The 17,430-nt window shown below is 35.4% G+C and overlaps 1 protein-coding gene across 7 annotated transcripts in view; it reads right to left on the bottom strand.

Moving 5' to 3' along the window:
• The window catches only part of KCNT2 (potassium sodium-activated channel subfamily T member 2), a 151,161-nt gene that overhangs the window by 97,816 nt on the left and 35,915 nt on the right, over window positions 1–17,430 (bottom strand). For all 7 annotated transcript variants that reach the window (XM_037404677.1, XM_037404678.1, XM_037404672.1 and 4 more), the window contains 6 exons: window positions 10,818–10,917; window positions 7,833–7,889; window positions 6,914–6,962; window positions 4,962–5,021; window positions 640–714; window positions 50–133 (listed from right to left, as the gene is read on the bottom strand). In XM_037404677.1, the coding sequence (XP_037260574.1) occupies window positions 50–133; window positions 640–714; window positions 4,962–5,021; window positions 6,914–6,962; window positions 7,833–7,889; window positions 10,818–10,917 (425 nt within the window). The remainder of the gene's footprint in view (window positions 1–49; window positions 134–639; window positions 715–4,961; window positions 5,022–6,913; window positions 6,963–7,832; window positions 7,890–10,817; window positions 10,918–17,430) is intronic.

The following is a 17,430-nucleotide window of genomic DNA, read 5'->3' as shown; positions in this document are numbered from 1 at the left end:
ACTAAAAAAATAGAAAGTCAAAAATAGTTATTTCCTTTTTCATACTTACAATCATATTCTCTAAAGCATGCTTTGCCAGCCAACAATTTAAAAATACAGGAATAAACAGGTTTCTTAGGACTGGCCAGAAAATCTGAAAGAAAAATTAACAAATTTGTTAAACGCTTTTCTATTCAAGGATAGAGCTTTTCTATTCAAGCAGCAATGAAACACTTGGGAAAAATACTTATTATTAATGTGTTTCTAATGTGAGATATGGCTTTAAATAATATTTTTTCTTCCTTTGTGATTAACTGTATGTAAGATAATTTGATAAAATAAGCACAGTCAATTTTCATTGCAGACACCAGATATTCTTAGATTTTTTTATCTAGCTAGTCTATTTTATTAATTGTGTTGTAGTTTGACTTAGAAGGTTTTGTTTTTATTTATCCCCTATTGGGGAGGAAGGGGAAACTGATCTGTATTATTACTTCATTCATGTAGCTAACTATCTTCTTCTTCTTGTTGACAGTTTTCTGTTCCCACAGACACAAATCTGTCATCCATATATGGTTCAAATTTACTTCAATAAAAATTAAAAGTATTTGGCAGCTATGAAAGTGCAATGTGCAAATGTATTAATTCAAATATGATTACCGTGATGATGAAAGGGACAGCATTAATTATTTCCAGGAGAAAGGGTATTCTCAGGATTTGTTCCCAGATATTTCCCTTCAATGAAAAGAAAAAAACCCATCATGTCACAGTAGGCTTACGTATAGTTCTGATGAGAAATATTTGTGATATTCCAATGTCACATAGGGAGTCTCTCCCACTAGCTGAATTTCAGAAAGACCATTCATCTCAGATTTAAACACATACGTCAAAAGTGAATATAGAATACAGGCCACTCTGGCCTATTTATCTCCTGTTTATCATAATGTACTGCACAGGTAAAAATATGTAATTTTAAACCTGTATTTTCACTAGAGCAGGTCTCTATTTCCATATGACCATATACTTCCTTGCTATGACCTAGTTAGTAACATAGCTCAAATGAAGATTTTTAATTGCATTAACTAGTCAACTCATTCTCTCAGCTAATGAGGACATGCATTTATCTCAGAGAATAATATGCTCCTGTTTTCTACTATTGCATTTTTAGGTACCTTGGAATCATACACAGACACCTTATCTCTGCTTTTTTGTTCTTCAAAGGTTAGTTTACTTTCATTTTTACATGCAGACTTACACACAGATAAGAAGTTCCTGTCCTAAGGAATTTATCTGTTTAATAACTCTCGTTTTCCAGTGACTCTTCATACAAGTAGCAGACTGCCTTGCTGGCAAATTCTTTTACCTACAACTATTTCTACTTCTTTTTCTTAGAAGACTCTAAATATTTAAAATCCTGCATTGCAATGCTATAGCTTGTGATGGTGCCAAAGCTTTCCTTACCTTAATGTTTATTGTCTTAAGAGTGTCTAAAAACTAGAGACAAAGCCCTAATACAGCCTAAGAGTTGCTTATCCAAAGGACATGACCTGCTCAGAAGATTTTACCATCAAATCAACTGTTTTGATTACTCTATGGACAGGTGGCTGTCCTATTATAGTCTATACTAATGTTTGTTATGAATGATGAGGCACTCTCTGTACATCCTTCTGATAGAACTTCGTGGCAAAACATAAAACAGAGGAGGAATGCAAATATGTTCTATTTTCCAAAGAAAAAATACCAGCTCATTTTCTCCTAATTTTGTTTCATTAGCCTCTGCATGTTAGTCACAAAGGTCTGGATATTTCTTTTATTAATTCTAATTCTGCAAGATCTTAACTTATTAAGAAATTAGTATTAAGAAGAGGAATGAAGTGAAATTACAGAAAGATTAGTAGACCAAGTCCTTTCTTTGCATTTGTCTTCTTTCATCTTTACGTTACATTTTCTCTTTCCCTATTGTTTTGGAAAAAGAAGTAAGGAAGACAATCTAGCGTGTAGTATTTGAATTAGGACTACAAGACCAAAGTTCTGTATTTCTGCCACAACCACTTCCTTACATTTCAAGGCTTTTTGGAACTTGAACCTGCTTACATTTAAATCAGCGTCCTTCCCACATATTTCAACAAAAGTGGTACTGATCTTTTTAATCTGCTTACTGCTAGCTACAGGATGGGGATAATACTACTTCTTTTCCACAACTGAGCAGTGACTGTGAATGACTAAATGTTGGGATGAAAATGCATACATTTAAAAAAGAAGGTATTTAAAATTCAGTGACTTACGGCTTTAGTAATTCTGTATATCAAGATTATTACAGGTGATGCAATAACAATGTAGTATATATCATGGCAATATTGAAAAAATGTGCAGTACAGCATTATATTTTCAGTTGCAAGGGCATCTTAATCTTTCCTGTTCAAATAACCATCTGATATAACCACTGAATATTAAATACAAGTGTTATAGCATATAAAACTCTTTTTCTGTTTTTAACTTTTCACATCTGGAAGCCATTGTACCTATGGGGCAGGGATTATTGTCTTCCATGTAATTGTACTTGGTGGGAGTTAGACATACTTGAGTAACCTTAAATATTTCATTTGATAAGCAGCCCTGCAAACAGAAATGAAATTATAAGACGGTAAGCTGAGGTTTTGTTTGTAGGAATAATAAAATCAAAAGAAAATCTGATTTTCCCAACTGACCCTTTTTGTGTTTTTACCAACTTCCTCATTTTTAATGCTAAGAGGTTTCTTTTCTGCATTATAGAAAAGAAATGTCACATAATTTACTTGTGCACACAAAATGCCTGTACAGATGTGCTCCAGGTACTTACTGATGTATGCAGCTGTAAATTCTGGCTTCTACATACAAATGCATCATGTCTTCTGCAAAACTGCATTTTGCATACGGTACTGGTAAGAGTAGCTAAGATTGCCTGTGTGCCAGTGATATAGTAGGACTGCCAGATCTATGTGATGAGTTTTGGCCGTGGAAAGTTCTAACGTATATAGCTGTCAGAATCTGGCCAAGGGCAAACCCTCATGTAATGGGTTACGCTGTGAGAATGCAGACTGTGAACCACTCATTCTTGGATCCAAGTGATCAGCAATGTAATACAGTGCTACATTCTTTGCATTCCTCACCATATAAAAACAATAAGAAATGCAAATCAACTGTATCCTAGTAGCATGACACACTATTATACCCTCACTGTTCTGCACGTTGAATCACTTCTCAGATGTCATCCACCAGATATCGGAAAGGTAAATTCCATGGAGTATTCTCTCAAATGACTGCTTGCTTTATTTTACAGGTTATTTGTGAAATCCCAGCAATGTGGACACAAACGCAAACACAATCATCTTTTCCTTGTTTTCTTCCTGGCTCATCCTCTGACTTGTGCCTAAATTGCTTTTGGAAAAGCTTTTGCTTTGGAAATGTTGGCAAGAAGTTATCTGTCACAGACTTACATGAACCGAGACTCCCTTGGTCATCTTGGCAGTGCAGAAATGCCTTACAGTGAGCAAAGTAACTGCCACCTTGGCTTCCTGAGACTGCTGTAAAACTGGGGTAAATGGCTCTATCATGACATTTCCAGATTGTAACTACGAGGACAGGACCATAGAGAAGGAGGTGTTTGCATCAGGTGGATTGCCAAAGTGCATTTGAATACTATTATTCTTCTTACATTACTCTTATTCCTTTATGGGAAGTGGAAAGACAGCCTCATAAAATTACCTCAACTTCTGTGACAGGCATATGCAGCAAATCAGGATAGTAGAGCTTTACACTCATCGCACACTAGTAAGTAACTGCTCATGGGAGGTGACTTGACAATATTTCTCTCGTCTTCTGTACTCACTGAAATTGATGCAGACCACAAACATAATGGATGCCCATAAAATGCTGCCCAGTAAACTCAGGAACAATATAAATTGTGATTGCTCTTCGCTGTTTTGGCACTAGATGTGTTAATTTTGGATTGCTTCTGCCTATAACTGATTTGCACCTGTAATCTCCAACTAAACAGTATATGCTATAAGGATTAAGAAGAGTAATTTTTAGACAGTAGATAGTTTTAATTCTTTTAGCATTATTGGGCACTAAGAAAAATATTTATGCCATAATCACTTGATAAGCACACTAAAGTACAACTTCTAACTCCAGTGGTGGTTCTGATAGCTACTTAATGTCAATAATTCAAAAATCAAGGGGGGGAAAAAAAAAGATTTTGCTACAAGATATTTTTAGCTTTAGAAACCAAGTCTTTTCATATTCACTTTGATAAATCACTTCTTTCTCCTGAAGATACTAAAAATGTAGAGTACCTAAAACTCACTGGAACAGCACATAACAAAATGTAATGAAAAAAACTGAGTAAAAAGTTTAGGAAAATATAACTTTTTAAGGAGAATGCAAATACAAAAATATAATGTATTCACACCAGATGATTTCAAGACATTTTGCAAAGATGTTCCAATAGCATCAGAGAGATGGATAACACAAGTATGTAGGTATTGAATGAAAAAAAAAAAACAAAAAGTACTATCTTGGCTTAGTTTTTGGTGTGCAGTTTTAGAGGCATGAAACTTGAGTTACAGATACTGAGGAGCTACAGCATTGACATCAATGACAATCGTGTCCATTGCATTATGGATAGACATATAAAACTGCACTTGAAAAATCAGTATCTAAAAATCAAGGTCACATTTGAGAATGTTTTCAAATTACAACGGAAAAAAACCCAGAAACTTCATTTCTGACTTCCACTCTCTAGATATTAGTGTTTGCATATAAATTTGGGAAACATGACTAGGGCTGCCTGTGACAATAGGCTGTCCTCTGTATGTGTGGTTTTCTTAATTTCCTGCTTGTACATCAGTGTGGGCATAAGTGCAGGCACATGAATTTTACATTGAAACATTTAACTTACTTTTTCTGATGACTTACACCTAAAAGTAACTAGAATTACTTACCTTGTAGCTTAAATAACTCAGCAGCAGAGTTTCAAAGAGACTTATTAAAGCCACAGAAACCTTAAGTGATAAAATATACGTATTAATACTGGCTTCTAAAGAATATATGACATTAAGCACTACAATGAAAAGTAAAAGACAGTAAAAAACAGCTTTTTCACACATCCTCTGAAGCCATCTCAGCTAACAGCATTCAGCATGAAGCTTAAATATTGTTATTTTTCTGACTAAAGCAGCGGCTGTGACTTGAGTCTCATTGCTCTTTTCCAAGTTTAACACTCCAGAGAGCCTGCAGGATGGCCTTTCCATGGTTTTTAGACAGCTCCGTACATAGTCTGCCAGATTGTTTCTCAAGTTTCAGTTGTCTGTTCCTAAAAGGTAGCAAGATCTTTTCAGAAGACAGAGAAAGAGAAAGCTGTAAATAATGGAAGTTAGTCAGCTCTTTACTTTTCTGAAAGGTTATTATGAATGTGCGGAAAAACAAACACTTTTCTGACTGTGTACAATTCAGAAAGCTGAAAACAGCAAAAAAATGATACAGATTAATAGTTATTGATTTTAATATTCAAATGCAACTGAGCTCAACTTACCAGCCTTCACTAAGATTATATGTAGTATACATATTATGTAATTGAAAAATATACCAAAACGGTGAAAAATCTACTTAAAACTTTATGCATATTACATAACCACAAAACTTACTTAAATCCTCTGCATAGCAAATATTTCTATTTTAATGTATATTGTGGGAATATTCTATCAAAGAGATACACAAATTCAGCTGGAGCCTGAAGTCAAAGAAGCCTCAGGATTTCTAATTTTAAACCAATGCTCACTACTACTGAAAACTCAGAAGAGTACACTACTTTCACTCTCAATATCATTATCTAGTTTTGAAAAAGATGCTGTGAATTGGAAAATTATTCAAATATGTAACCAAAATATATTAGTTTCTCCAAGTAAGTATTACTGTTTTACATAAACTCAGGTTATACTTAAAAAAAATATACCTTTGTTTGCAGCTATTGTATATACCTTACTGTGAATGCAGGCATATATATACACATGCATACACATACGTATAAAGTCCTATGTTTATCAAACAAACTTACTGGAGAAAGACCGTAACCATAAGCAAATAAATCTCTCAGTATTTAATTAAACTGAATACAGTAATCTGAATGTCTAAGTCAAAATTTATTCAAACTATGCATACTTTGAACAAGAGATTGAAAGGTCTTTTCATCTCTTAGTAAAATTGTGTATTACATAGAGGTACAAACCACAGTAATGGCATTGCGCTAAGCATGGTGCAAGAATATAATGGTAGAACCATTCTGGAAGCTTAAGGAATTCTTACTAGAAAAAAGCATTTCACAAGGAGAATTCCCACATCACTGTCCACAAGTCAAAAAAGCATTCCTTAAACTGAGCAGGATCCAGGAGACTGTGGATTGAGCCACTAACTTCAAAAGACCTCCAGGACCCCTAAAAGCACTGATGTAGTGCACCTTTTGTGACATACTCCTCTGAACATGTAGGCTTCTATACCATGAAGTAACTTTAGCTTTCTAATGTATTTAACAAGAAAGCCCATGAAGCATGTCAAAAACTAGTCATAAGCAATTATGAAATTTAAACTCATCATTAGAGCAGTGAATACTTGACTCAAAAGAGCTCGATAATCCTAAGAGAAAAGGGTATCTAATTCTACAGTATTTTGTTATAAGCTTTAATACTTTATAAATATATTGTGAAGTCATATAAATTCAAATCAGTTAGCTCAGATCAGCTTATCTTTACTTTGTGCTTTTGTTATACTTGGCCATCAAGTAGACTTCTTTGTTAATACCAACTTTTCCAAGTACCCTTTAACACCACTAAAATGCTATTCATCAATATTGTCTACACTTATTAAATGGAAATAGTTAAATTGGCCATTTACATATTACCTGTAATCCCCATAAAGGCAAGCTTCGATTCACCCAAATAATAGGAGACCTGTTCAATATAATGAGAAAATAAATATGAAATTAATCAGAATCTAGTTAGTGTTTTGAATAAAATCAAGAGGAAAAAAGTTTGTACACGTGAATGGAAATTAGAGCAGCCTTATCTTTTAAACAAATTCTCAGTAATAAAAGTTTTAAATCAGTAGTTATCTACTGAGTATTGACATTTGTATTTCTAATCTAGAGCCAATCATTGAGTTCCCATGGGAGTAATCCAACACCCAGTGACAACAAAATCTGTTCCTGGCTTCAGTGGCTGCTAGTTCATCCTTTATGATTCCAGAAAGAATAAATCAAGTTGTGCTTTTGATTCTAGAGATGCAGAGGAATAATATTTTGTGGTAGGAAAAAAATTTGACAATTATTTTGCCTGAAGTTTTTGCTCTCTGTGTAATGACACAAATAGTACATAACTCATAGGGGCTGTCATATCTTGGAAAAATCTCGTGTCTTAGGATTTACTAAATTCAAGATTAATAGGCACTTGATACAGTACTACTGGGATCTGGCACACTCAATGGCACAGTACCTTACTGTCACTCATTTATTGGCAGTCATAATTGTTTTTTAAATGGGGGGGGGGGGGAGTTTCAGCAAGGTATAAGCACTGATGGAATTCAGATCTTATAAGAACATCCAATCCAGCAGTTCACTTATGCAACCACAGAAACAATTACAATATTAAAGGCAGCTTTGAATAATCAGGAACACGGAAGTAATTGCTTGAGAGTTATGGAAATGTCACTATTATACCTTAAAATGTCCCCATTCCAGACGGAAATGGATATGTCTTTCTGTTTTTCTCCCCTTCCCACCATTACGTGGACTTTTGGTTTGCTTTTTCAAAATAGAAACTCACCAGTCAATCATTCCAGGTGTGTAGTTTTGATTAGAACAACTCCGGTTTAACTCCTTACTGAAAGTTGTCATGCCATCCATGCAAAGTCCATTTTCATTAGCAAATGTATATGGGAACACGATCATAAAAACATATGAGAGGAAAGGGATATTAATTACATTATGAAGTGTTTTATAAAATGCATGTGATAGTTTGAAACCCTAGGCAATGTATATAGACATTTTTAAAAGTAAATTAACTTCTAGGAAGTAGTTTGTATGTATTCCATATCTACAGATAAAGAATTATGAAGCATATTGGGTTATATTTTTTAAAGATTTTTCAAACATGTTTCAATTTAAAAACAAAACAGCTGAAATTATTCTTTAACAAGCTGAACTAAGCACACAATAAATACTAAGATCAAGACAGCAGAAATCCTATCACATGGACAGGCTGGGATAGAAAGAGCGTCAGGAAAGATAGGGAAGATTGCATCAAACTACACTTTATATCCTTATTTGAGTATGTGGTGAGGGCTGGAGATTCATGCAGCATTAATTCAAGAAAGAAACTGGTGACATCTATTTAAAAAAATAGCTGCTATGTACATGTGATGTTCTCTTGCCTTGAATTGCTGGCACAAATCCTCCCTTCAAAAGGTGATATAAGGATGTGAGAATATATATTTAAGTAATGAAAAATATCCTTGTTTAACCTTGGCAAACAAGGTCAGCAGAAAAGGATTTGCAGACCACAGATTAGTAATAGCTGTATTTTTTACCAACGATGAGTGGGACAGGTGCTAAATGGTGTCCATTAATAAGGATGCTTTATGTATTAAGCTCTTCCCTGCACACCCACTGTGCCTGAAGGAGTAAATGTAAGGTACTAACTTGTGTAGTAATTTCTGAAAAACAGGAAATAAATTTGCATCCCTCCCAGAACTGTCACTTTAAAAACAACCAGGTGATAATGTTTTCTGTGGCCATGCTCTCAACAAATTGAGTAGTTTCTTTCATCAGGCTGTGACACAGTATCTAAAAAGGATTATTTTTAATTCATAACAGTGCATTTGTAAGAACGCATTATGGCAGTAGTTTAGGTATAAAGCCCTTGGGATCTCTACGGGTAAAAGCATTAACATTAACAGGGTACCATTTGGGCACAGGGCTGATTTGTCTGGCATAGCTTCTAAGACTGGGGTCTTGGTGAGCATGCAGAAATGACTCACCTGAAACTTCTCAGCCAGACAAATGTTATACAGAGACAGAATCTCTTAAATGTACCACAACACAATATAAGGGAATAGTATATACAGAAAATACAAATTCTGGTTGGTGAATTGTTCAACATTTAGATTGAAGGAACAGACATGTCAGGAAACATCTGGGGAATTAAGCTGCCTGCAAGATGCAGAAATATCTTTGCATATGAATACAAAAGTACTGAAGTATACCCGTGGCAGAAGTGATGATATTCTAATCTGTACTGTGTACCCCACATAACCTTGCAATATAATATGCTCATCTGGGCTCACTAGTATTCTTACAACAAAACAGTATCAGAAACTATCATTAGCTGTAAAATTTCAAGTCCCTGAGTTGCTGTGTTACTATGTCTAAATTTCTAAGGATGGATTTTCTCTTCTCCATCACAAAGGTTTTGCAAAATCTTTACTGCTCGCTTCCTCCCTGCACATTTCCTCTCATTGAAGAGACATTCTCAGATACATGCAGAGACAAAAAATATCTTTCGCTTTTCCAGGAAGATTTTTTTTCTGGCCCTTTTTCAAATGTTCTAATTTCTTACAATAAATCTTGACAAAAATTTTCTCAAATGCATCTTCTGTACTTTCAATTCACACATCCTTCTCTCATGCACTGCTGAGTAAAGCCAATACCTTGCTTTGGACTCTGTTCTTGTAAAATGTAGTATTTCTCCTGTGTACTAGATTTTTTATAGTATTACTCTTATCAAATTTAACTGATTTTCAAATATTAAAATTGGAACTCATACTTTTGTCCTTTGTTTAACATTGTGTGAGGAGTGCTTGTTCTGTTATCCTAAGCTTAGCATTTTCATCTGTGCTTTGCTTCTTTCAGGATTTAAGGCCGACAGAATCAAATGAAGTGAAAGCAAGTAAGTTAATAAAATGCGGTGCTTATTAGCATTTGGAATTGAGAAGATGCAATATATCCAGGATACAAATACAACTGAAGTACAATTGAATAAATTATCAATATAATTTCTTCTACAACTGGTTGATTGTATAACACATGGGGGCGGGGGGGGGGGGGGGGGGGGGGGGGAGGGAGCAGAGTACCCAATGACCCACATAGAATGCCACACTGACAACTGTAGGTGTGCAAAATCACACATTATCACCATAGATCAGCATGAGCATGGAATACACTTTTGGCCTTTCTGTTTTCTAAGTGTTTAGAGAAGGCAGGGGACTAGAAAATTATCATCAATGTCATCTCCATGAAAGCTCAGTTTCATGTATTTGTCTGTTTCTGGGATCTGGGGTTTTAAGTAAAATTATTCAAGTAAAATCCAAAGTAAAATTATTTAAGTAAAATCCTAAAATCATTGTTGCATAAACTGGCAACAAATATTTGTGATTTTTATAAATATAAACATAATATATAGAAATGCTATGTAATAATACAATCAAAAGATGTAAGTTTGCACAACTGTATCTGACACACTGTATCTGGGCAGTCAGGATTATTTTAGCAGTAAAGTGAAAAAAGAATATTGTTATTTTAGTTCTTATTTCCATTCGCGATGTAAGACTAGCTTTATAATTCTTCCAAAACATCTGTAAGACATAAAATCAAATCCCTGTTGACAGAATATCAAACATTTATTAATTACATTAATTCGTTTCTTATAAGTTAAACAATGCTTTAAGAGCAAAAATAATTAAAAAAAAACCCACAACACAAAAAAACCAAACCAACAAACAAAAAAGAAACAAAAAAAAATCAAACACATTACCATCCAACTCCTTGTGTAGGATCATCCAGGAGCACACGAATTATGTATAAGAAACAGCTTAGTAGCTTGAGAGAGAAATTGAATAATCGTATCCTCAGACCTATTTTAAAAAGAAAAGAAAACACAGACATAAATTCAGGTTCTTTACAGATTCATCCACTTTACAGATAAAACTAAAAGGAACTAGAAAAGCCATGCTGTAACAAAGCAAAGGTCAATCTAGCCAGTAACCTGTCCCTGATACTGGCGATCGCCATAGCATACAGAATGTAAGAATAAGCCTGTCAGGCACAAATACACCTTTCGAGCTTCGAGGAATCCCTGGGTTAAGACTCAAGTCTGTCTTAATACAAAGAACTACTCAGTGATTTGTCTGAACCTAGCCTATGCCACTCATCTTTCCTGAGGCCACTCTTTGGGTCTTCCATAGTTTTACAAGTCCACTTTCTTGAAAGGGGAACCAGAACTACATACGGTACTTGAGATGCAAGATTCAGCAACATGAAGAAGGCATACTTTCAACCATAGGCAGAGGATATACAATGGCAATTTTTTTAAATATTAATATTTTAAAGTCTTCATGGAGTAGCTTCTCATACAGAACATATTAATACTACCCCAACTTACACATATTAAACCGTAGCTATTTCATGTTGAAGTTGCATAATTACATGTCCAAGAATCCAGGCATTTGAAAGTCATGCTGAATGCACAACTGAACTGAATCAACAACTTGTTCTACAGACCATATGAATATTGAAATGTTCTCGCTGAAAAGATACATCACAAATACTATCACAAAATATTACAGTATTTCCCACAAACATAGGTCCAAAGACGAGATTCCTTCAAAGGGATCCGCATGGACACTTGCTTCTATCACATGGGCAATTTATTTCAGTGCTTACTGGAGCCATCATCTACTACAGTGGAGCTTCACTGTATTTTAATCAGATTTTGCAGTCATTAGAGGATTAGAGTTTAGATTTTCAGTCTTGCTATTAAATTCACTAGTCTTAAAATTTTGCCTATGTAAATATTTGTATCTAACTCTTGGGTTTAAGTTTTTGTTCACCAATTAAGTTAAAACTGTCAATTGACTAAAGTTAAGTGGGGGGAGGTCACTTTAGGCATCAATTTTTTCCAGTCTTGTGAACTGAGAGTCCAGTTCTGCATGATGAACCCTTCTGTCCAAAGGAGAATTCTACTGACCAAGCCTTACAAAGGTGTGACTTCATTTGCGCCTAGTCATAGTAAAGATAATATATTTTATTGTTTGTTGCAAATATGTTAGCAGGTCTGCTGAACTCAATGTAATTACTTCTATGGCTTCAGAACTACAGCTTTATTGTATATACCCAAAGCTGTATGCATACATTCCCTTTGAAGGAAAGAATCACAATTACCTTATGGTAATATTACATACTTTTTCACTTTACTCAGTCCCAAGTTCAAAATGAACACCTTACAGATAAAACTGATAAATCTCCTTTTTTATCTACTAGTTCCCCTCCCATTAAAATGCAACCTAAAGAAAACACAGAAAAATAGGAAACAGATTTTTAAATATTCTACCATGCAATTGCTGAAAGAAATCTTAAAGCTCATTACACAACACTGCTTGCTACTTTTAACTGTGAAGTTGCAGTTATGACACGAGATCTGGATGGACTTTTACAGCACCTTGTCATCTGTAAACTAGGGATTAAAATCCTGTGGTCCCAACCATGAGAAGCCCCACAGCTGTTATTGGCAGTTAGGTTTGTGAACATTAACCTAGCGGATCCTGCTGCCCTGTCAAGAGTCATTAGCCAGAGACTATTTATTCCGCAACATGAGTGAAGATGTTGAAGTAGTAAACGGGGTGAGAGGCTATAGAAGGTAGAAAAGTGTGTTGTCATGCTAGGAAGACACCTTTTCTTGGACAATGCTATGATCATTTTTTTTTGCAGCTTTTTCGAACTGTTGCTGAAGAAAACATGAGTTCTTTGTCTGTACTAACCCTTTTGTGCAAGTCTGCTAGAGTATGAATGGTTGCCATAACAACTAGACTATTACAACAGGAAAAGCAGATAATGTTAAAAAAAATAAATGAAAAAACACCTCACCCCAAATAAAAAAGCCCACCAGGATTTCTTTTCCTCACCAATTTCATGCTGTCTAACTTTCTTAGATAAGTATAAAAGTCTGCTGTTTCTTTCTTCTGTTTTTTAGCTCTGTAAATGTTAATCCTAGAGTGAAACACTTCTTTTCTGCATTGATAATGACCTGGTTTCTAATTATGTGTTGGTTTAGATGCCCAAAGAAAATGGTGCTTTTCAACTACATCCATAAAAGGGACCCATGATCCTGCCTGCTGCCTTAAATTCTTAAGTCTCAAATTTTAGTCCTGACAAATCTAGAACTACTTAATTATTCACATATTGAAGTTCCATCAGTCTATTCCAGGCTATGCCTAAACGCGCTTCAGACTCTGGGTATCCCCACAGGAATGGCTGTTCCTGACAGAATATCGGGCAGGGTTTTCACACCAGACATTTTCATATTAGGGTTCTTGTTAGTGTAGATATAAAGGGCGTGTCAGGGACTGGGTTATATATAAAGTAAGGCAATAGGATAGGTCTGGTACCGTGTGTGATTGGGTCAGTTACTACAATGGAAGCACGGAAGAACAGGCTTCAAGTCTATCCTGTTCCAGAAGGTCACCTCTCCTAGTTCTGCATGCCTCAGCCTTTAGACATAGGATGTGCTGTCAGAGGGAGTAGGATTAGTCATCCCCACCAATGCTTTAGTAATTAATGTAGGACTACCAAATAAGTACTGTCTCTCGTGGAAGTCTTCTGTAACCTCATAGTTGGGGGTGTCACCTATGAGTTGGAAGAAACACATTTATTCCACTATCACGGGGATACAGGATTTCAAATATGGGAAGGAGGGGACAATCACTAGAGCAAGTATTTAAAATAAGTTTTTGTTTATTACTCTGTTACAAAGAAAGCATTTCATATTTCTTTTTGCTGGTTATTTTCGTCTTCCACTTTACATGCTGTCAGTGGATCAACACGGTCTACTTAACTTCTTTTTTTCCATTTGCAGCCAGATTGTTCAAGTAGCAGGGTCATTTGCACAGAGTATCTCTGTTTTGACACTGGTGTCTGAAACTTGTATTCAGATACAACAATCATACACTGTTACCCACTTATGTATTGTTTAATTAGACCGTAATTTCACTGTGTCCGTGTAACCACAGTGTCACATCCTTTGTCTTCTTTAAAGAACAAATTGATAATAACAGTTCAAAATCTGTTCTGTGAAACACATGTAACTACATCAGACATTAATGCTTCCTTCTCAGTTTGGACAAGTATTTGCTCTTTTTTGCAGGAATTTTTAAGTACAGTAATACAGTTGCTGACTGACTTTCACTTTTATTACAAATTCTTAATGCTTCCCTCAGAAGCATTTTCAGAGATTAATCCTCTCATTTACAGAGCTGATCTAAACCAAAGCAACAGTGACAGAGATGGCAGCAGAAGATTTTACGATCATCTTCCATTATTCCTTTCCCGTAAGTCTGTAACATATTTTTGTTTTTTAGGAAAAACCATCTCAGTAGCAGCTTGCTTGGGAAGTTAGATCAAAATATACTGTTTATGATTTATATCCTGGTGGTGGTTCTTTCATTCCCTCTCCTCCAAACTGAAACGTTGCTTATTTTTTCCCTTTGAGACCTACTTTATGCTGTGATAATACAGTGTGTGATCTTGGCAAGTACAAGTAAGTCATACCAATATGTCATCTCCCCCCTCCCCCCTCCCCCCCCCCCTTTCTTTCTTTGGCAGAGGGCTGGCTGACACCTTTGTAAAAAGCTTTTCATGCATTGGTTGAACTCGATTAGACATCTGCAGAAGACTGAGTGGAAGCTAGGATGACATTAGACATGCATGGAGGCTTGTTTTATCAGTTTACAGAAATACTTCCAAAATTAGAATAATGAATTAAATGCTTGATATTTCATGCTACCAGTCTGCACATGATTTGCATCAGAATAGTATTTGGTAGAAATTTCATATAAATTCTAGAGTTGACTGTTAGTTGAAAAAATCACATGATATTACACTCTGATGTGTTAAATTCACTTCTGAAGTCTTAGTGGTTAGCAAAAACTGTTTGGTGAACACGGGTAGTTTGATTTAGTTATCTGAAAATACGCTGATACTACTGACAATTACTTTCTCAATTACAGCAATTACATCTTTTGTATGTGAAGGAAGGTTTTCAGCGCTCTCACAGACACCAAAAAAGATCTAAAGGGCAGTATCTTTATCAACTCCCTCTTACCTCTGGGCAACAGAATCCTCTAATTTCAATGGAGGACTGAATGAGTGGCAGGCTACTATCTGAACAGCAGGATTTTGGAGATGGTATTTTAGAGGACTCTGGTTGTGAGTATTTGGACAAGAACACAGATTATTTTAGAGGATTCTGAATGCAAGTATTTGGACATGAACCAAGATCTGCATAAGCAGAAGGAGTGTTTGACTGCACTTACCAATTCTGAACACTCCGATTTGAGGATTTTTTTTTTATTTTTTCACTCAGCACAGTAATAATTCTGCTGTATTTCCTCTTTGATTCTCCTGAAAATTGTCTTGTTTAAGTTCCAGCTGTTGGTTAAGCTTCTTCTATCATGAAAACCAGTAGCAGTGCTTGGGTAACCTGTGGGATTCTAGTGGGAAATGCCATGCCCACGCCATACGGTGCTGTAAGTACAGTAAGCACCCTCATTCTCCAACTTACTTTCCATGAACCAGCTGCATAATTCAACAATAGATAAAACATCTCATCTCTTAAATTTTCCGTGAAGTCCTCTCCTGAGGACCTGTCAGGAATGAAGGTGCCCATAATGACAGTGTCTCTACTAGCTGTGCAGGACGAACTCATTACTGTGTTTTTATTTGTTAATCAAAACCAACATTCTTCTAAAAAATCTACCTTGTACTGTATGGTATCACTGCATAGGAGAATTCATCAGAATCTGGATTTTTCCAGCAATCATCAAGCAAGCCAAGAAGGAAAATTCCTGTGCTACTTGTCTGTAGCATGAATCCATCTCCAACAAGATGAATTAACAGTTGTTTTACACTCTCTTGCTTTTTTCAAATAAAATTCCACATCATTCATCTCCTTTGGACCCATATATCACACTTACCCAATCATAACCTAATAGAGATGTCCCAGTATAGTAACTTATGACAATTCTGTTAATGTGCTTAGCCAGAAGGGTATGCACTTGGCAAAGGAAAGGCTATAAATTCATACTAATTAATGAACTTCTGGTTTAATTTTTGTGCTGATGATCATAAATGTATCTATTTTTAGATGCACAGAGTCTGCTGTTCTGCCATCAAAATAGGTAACTGTATATATGTGGGTTTTTCTAACTTTGTTAAGATCTTAAAGTAGGGAAAAACATTCTTTCATGTAAGCCAGAAGGTACTGTTTGGAACCTTCCCACCTTATCAGTGAAAAGCGATTTAGAATGAGTCAGGTCATAACTTTATAAATGTTGTAAGTAAACAAAACCACGTCAAATTCTTGTTTTGTGGACTAGATCAGAAACTAAAAAAAACTATTTATTGCTTACACCTTCTGACTGCCTTTCTAGCCAGGAGTAATGCTCTTTTCTAGTGTAGGATGCTTTTTCTGTTTTATTTCTTACTCCATTACACACTATATCAACAATGTCGTAAGTCAAAGGCTATAAAGATACAAAATACTTAGACATGTAAAGTCACAGGAGAAAAGTAGAAGAGAACTAAAACCATTTGAGAAATTACAGTGCAATTAATTACATTTAAAATATAAATTCAGTTAAATTCATTTATTTCTAATGAATCACAAAATGGTTGAGTTGGAAGGGACCTCTGGAGGTCATTTTGTCCAACACCCCCTGCTCACATAGGGCCACCTCGAGCTTGTTGCCCAGGACTGTGTTTAGACAGTTTTTAGTATCTCTATGGAGAAAGACTCCTCAATCTAGATGCAAAACCTCATTTTTGGCAACACAGACTTGTAAACATAAAATGGAGTATGAAATTGTACTTCACACATCTCCTTTCTTTGTTCTATGCATACGGAGGTTTTGTACACATTCTTTTCATATTGGCCAAAATGCAATAACAGAGCTCTAAAGTGTGCTAATACAGAGTAAGAAACTTCTTTCAAATAAAAAGTATCATTAGAAAATAATTTTACCAACCAAATCTAGTTAAATCTATAAAAAATGTAAAAAAACCTATGTCTCATCTGAAGTTTAGAAGAGAATATAGTCTAAAGGCTATCCACATCATTTAGTAGCAGAGGCAGTCCTCTGCTTTCTAAGGTATTTAGGCATCTGAATTGAGATTAATTTTCCCCTGTGTGTCTATGTAGGTGTAATAAATAAAGCTTTCCCCATGGATTAACCTCCAGCAGCTTTGTTAAACCCAATTTTCCAGCTCAAAACAGGCAAATAAATCCAAAGCCCAAACTGAAAATACCAGTTATTCACAGCACAGTGCCTTTTTTTTTTTCCTCAGGAGAATTTTGCTTCTTAAACTTGGAAAGTTAG

This window comes from Falco rusticolus, chromosome 11, assembly GCF_015220075.1.
Source record: "Falco rusticolus isolate bFalRus1 chromosome 11, bFalRus1.pri, whole genome shotgun sequence".
Taxonomy (NCBI): domain Eukaryota; kingdom Metazoa; phylum Chordata; class Aves; order Falconiformes; family Falconidae; genus Falco; species Falco rusticolus.
This window is presented reverse-complemented; position numbering and strand designations above follow the sequence as displayed.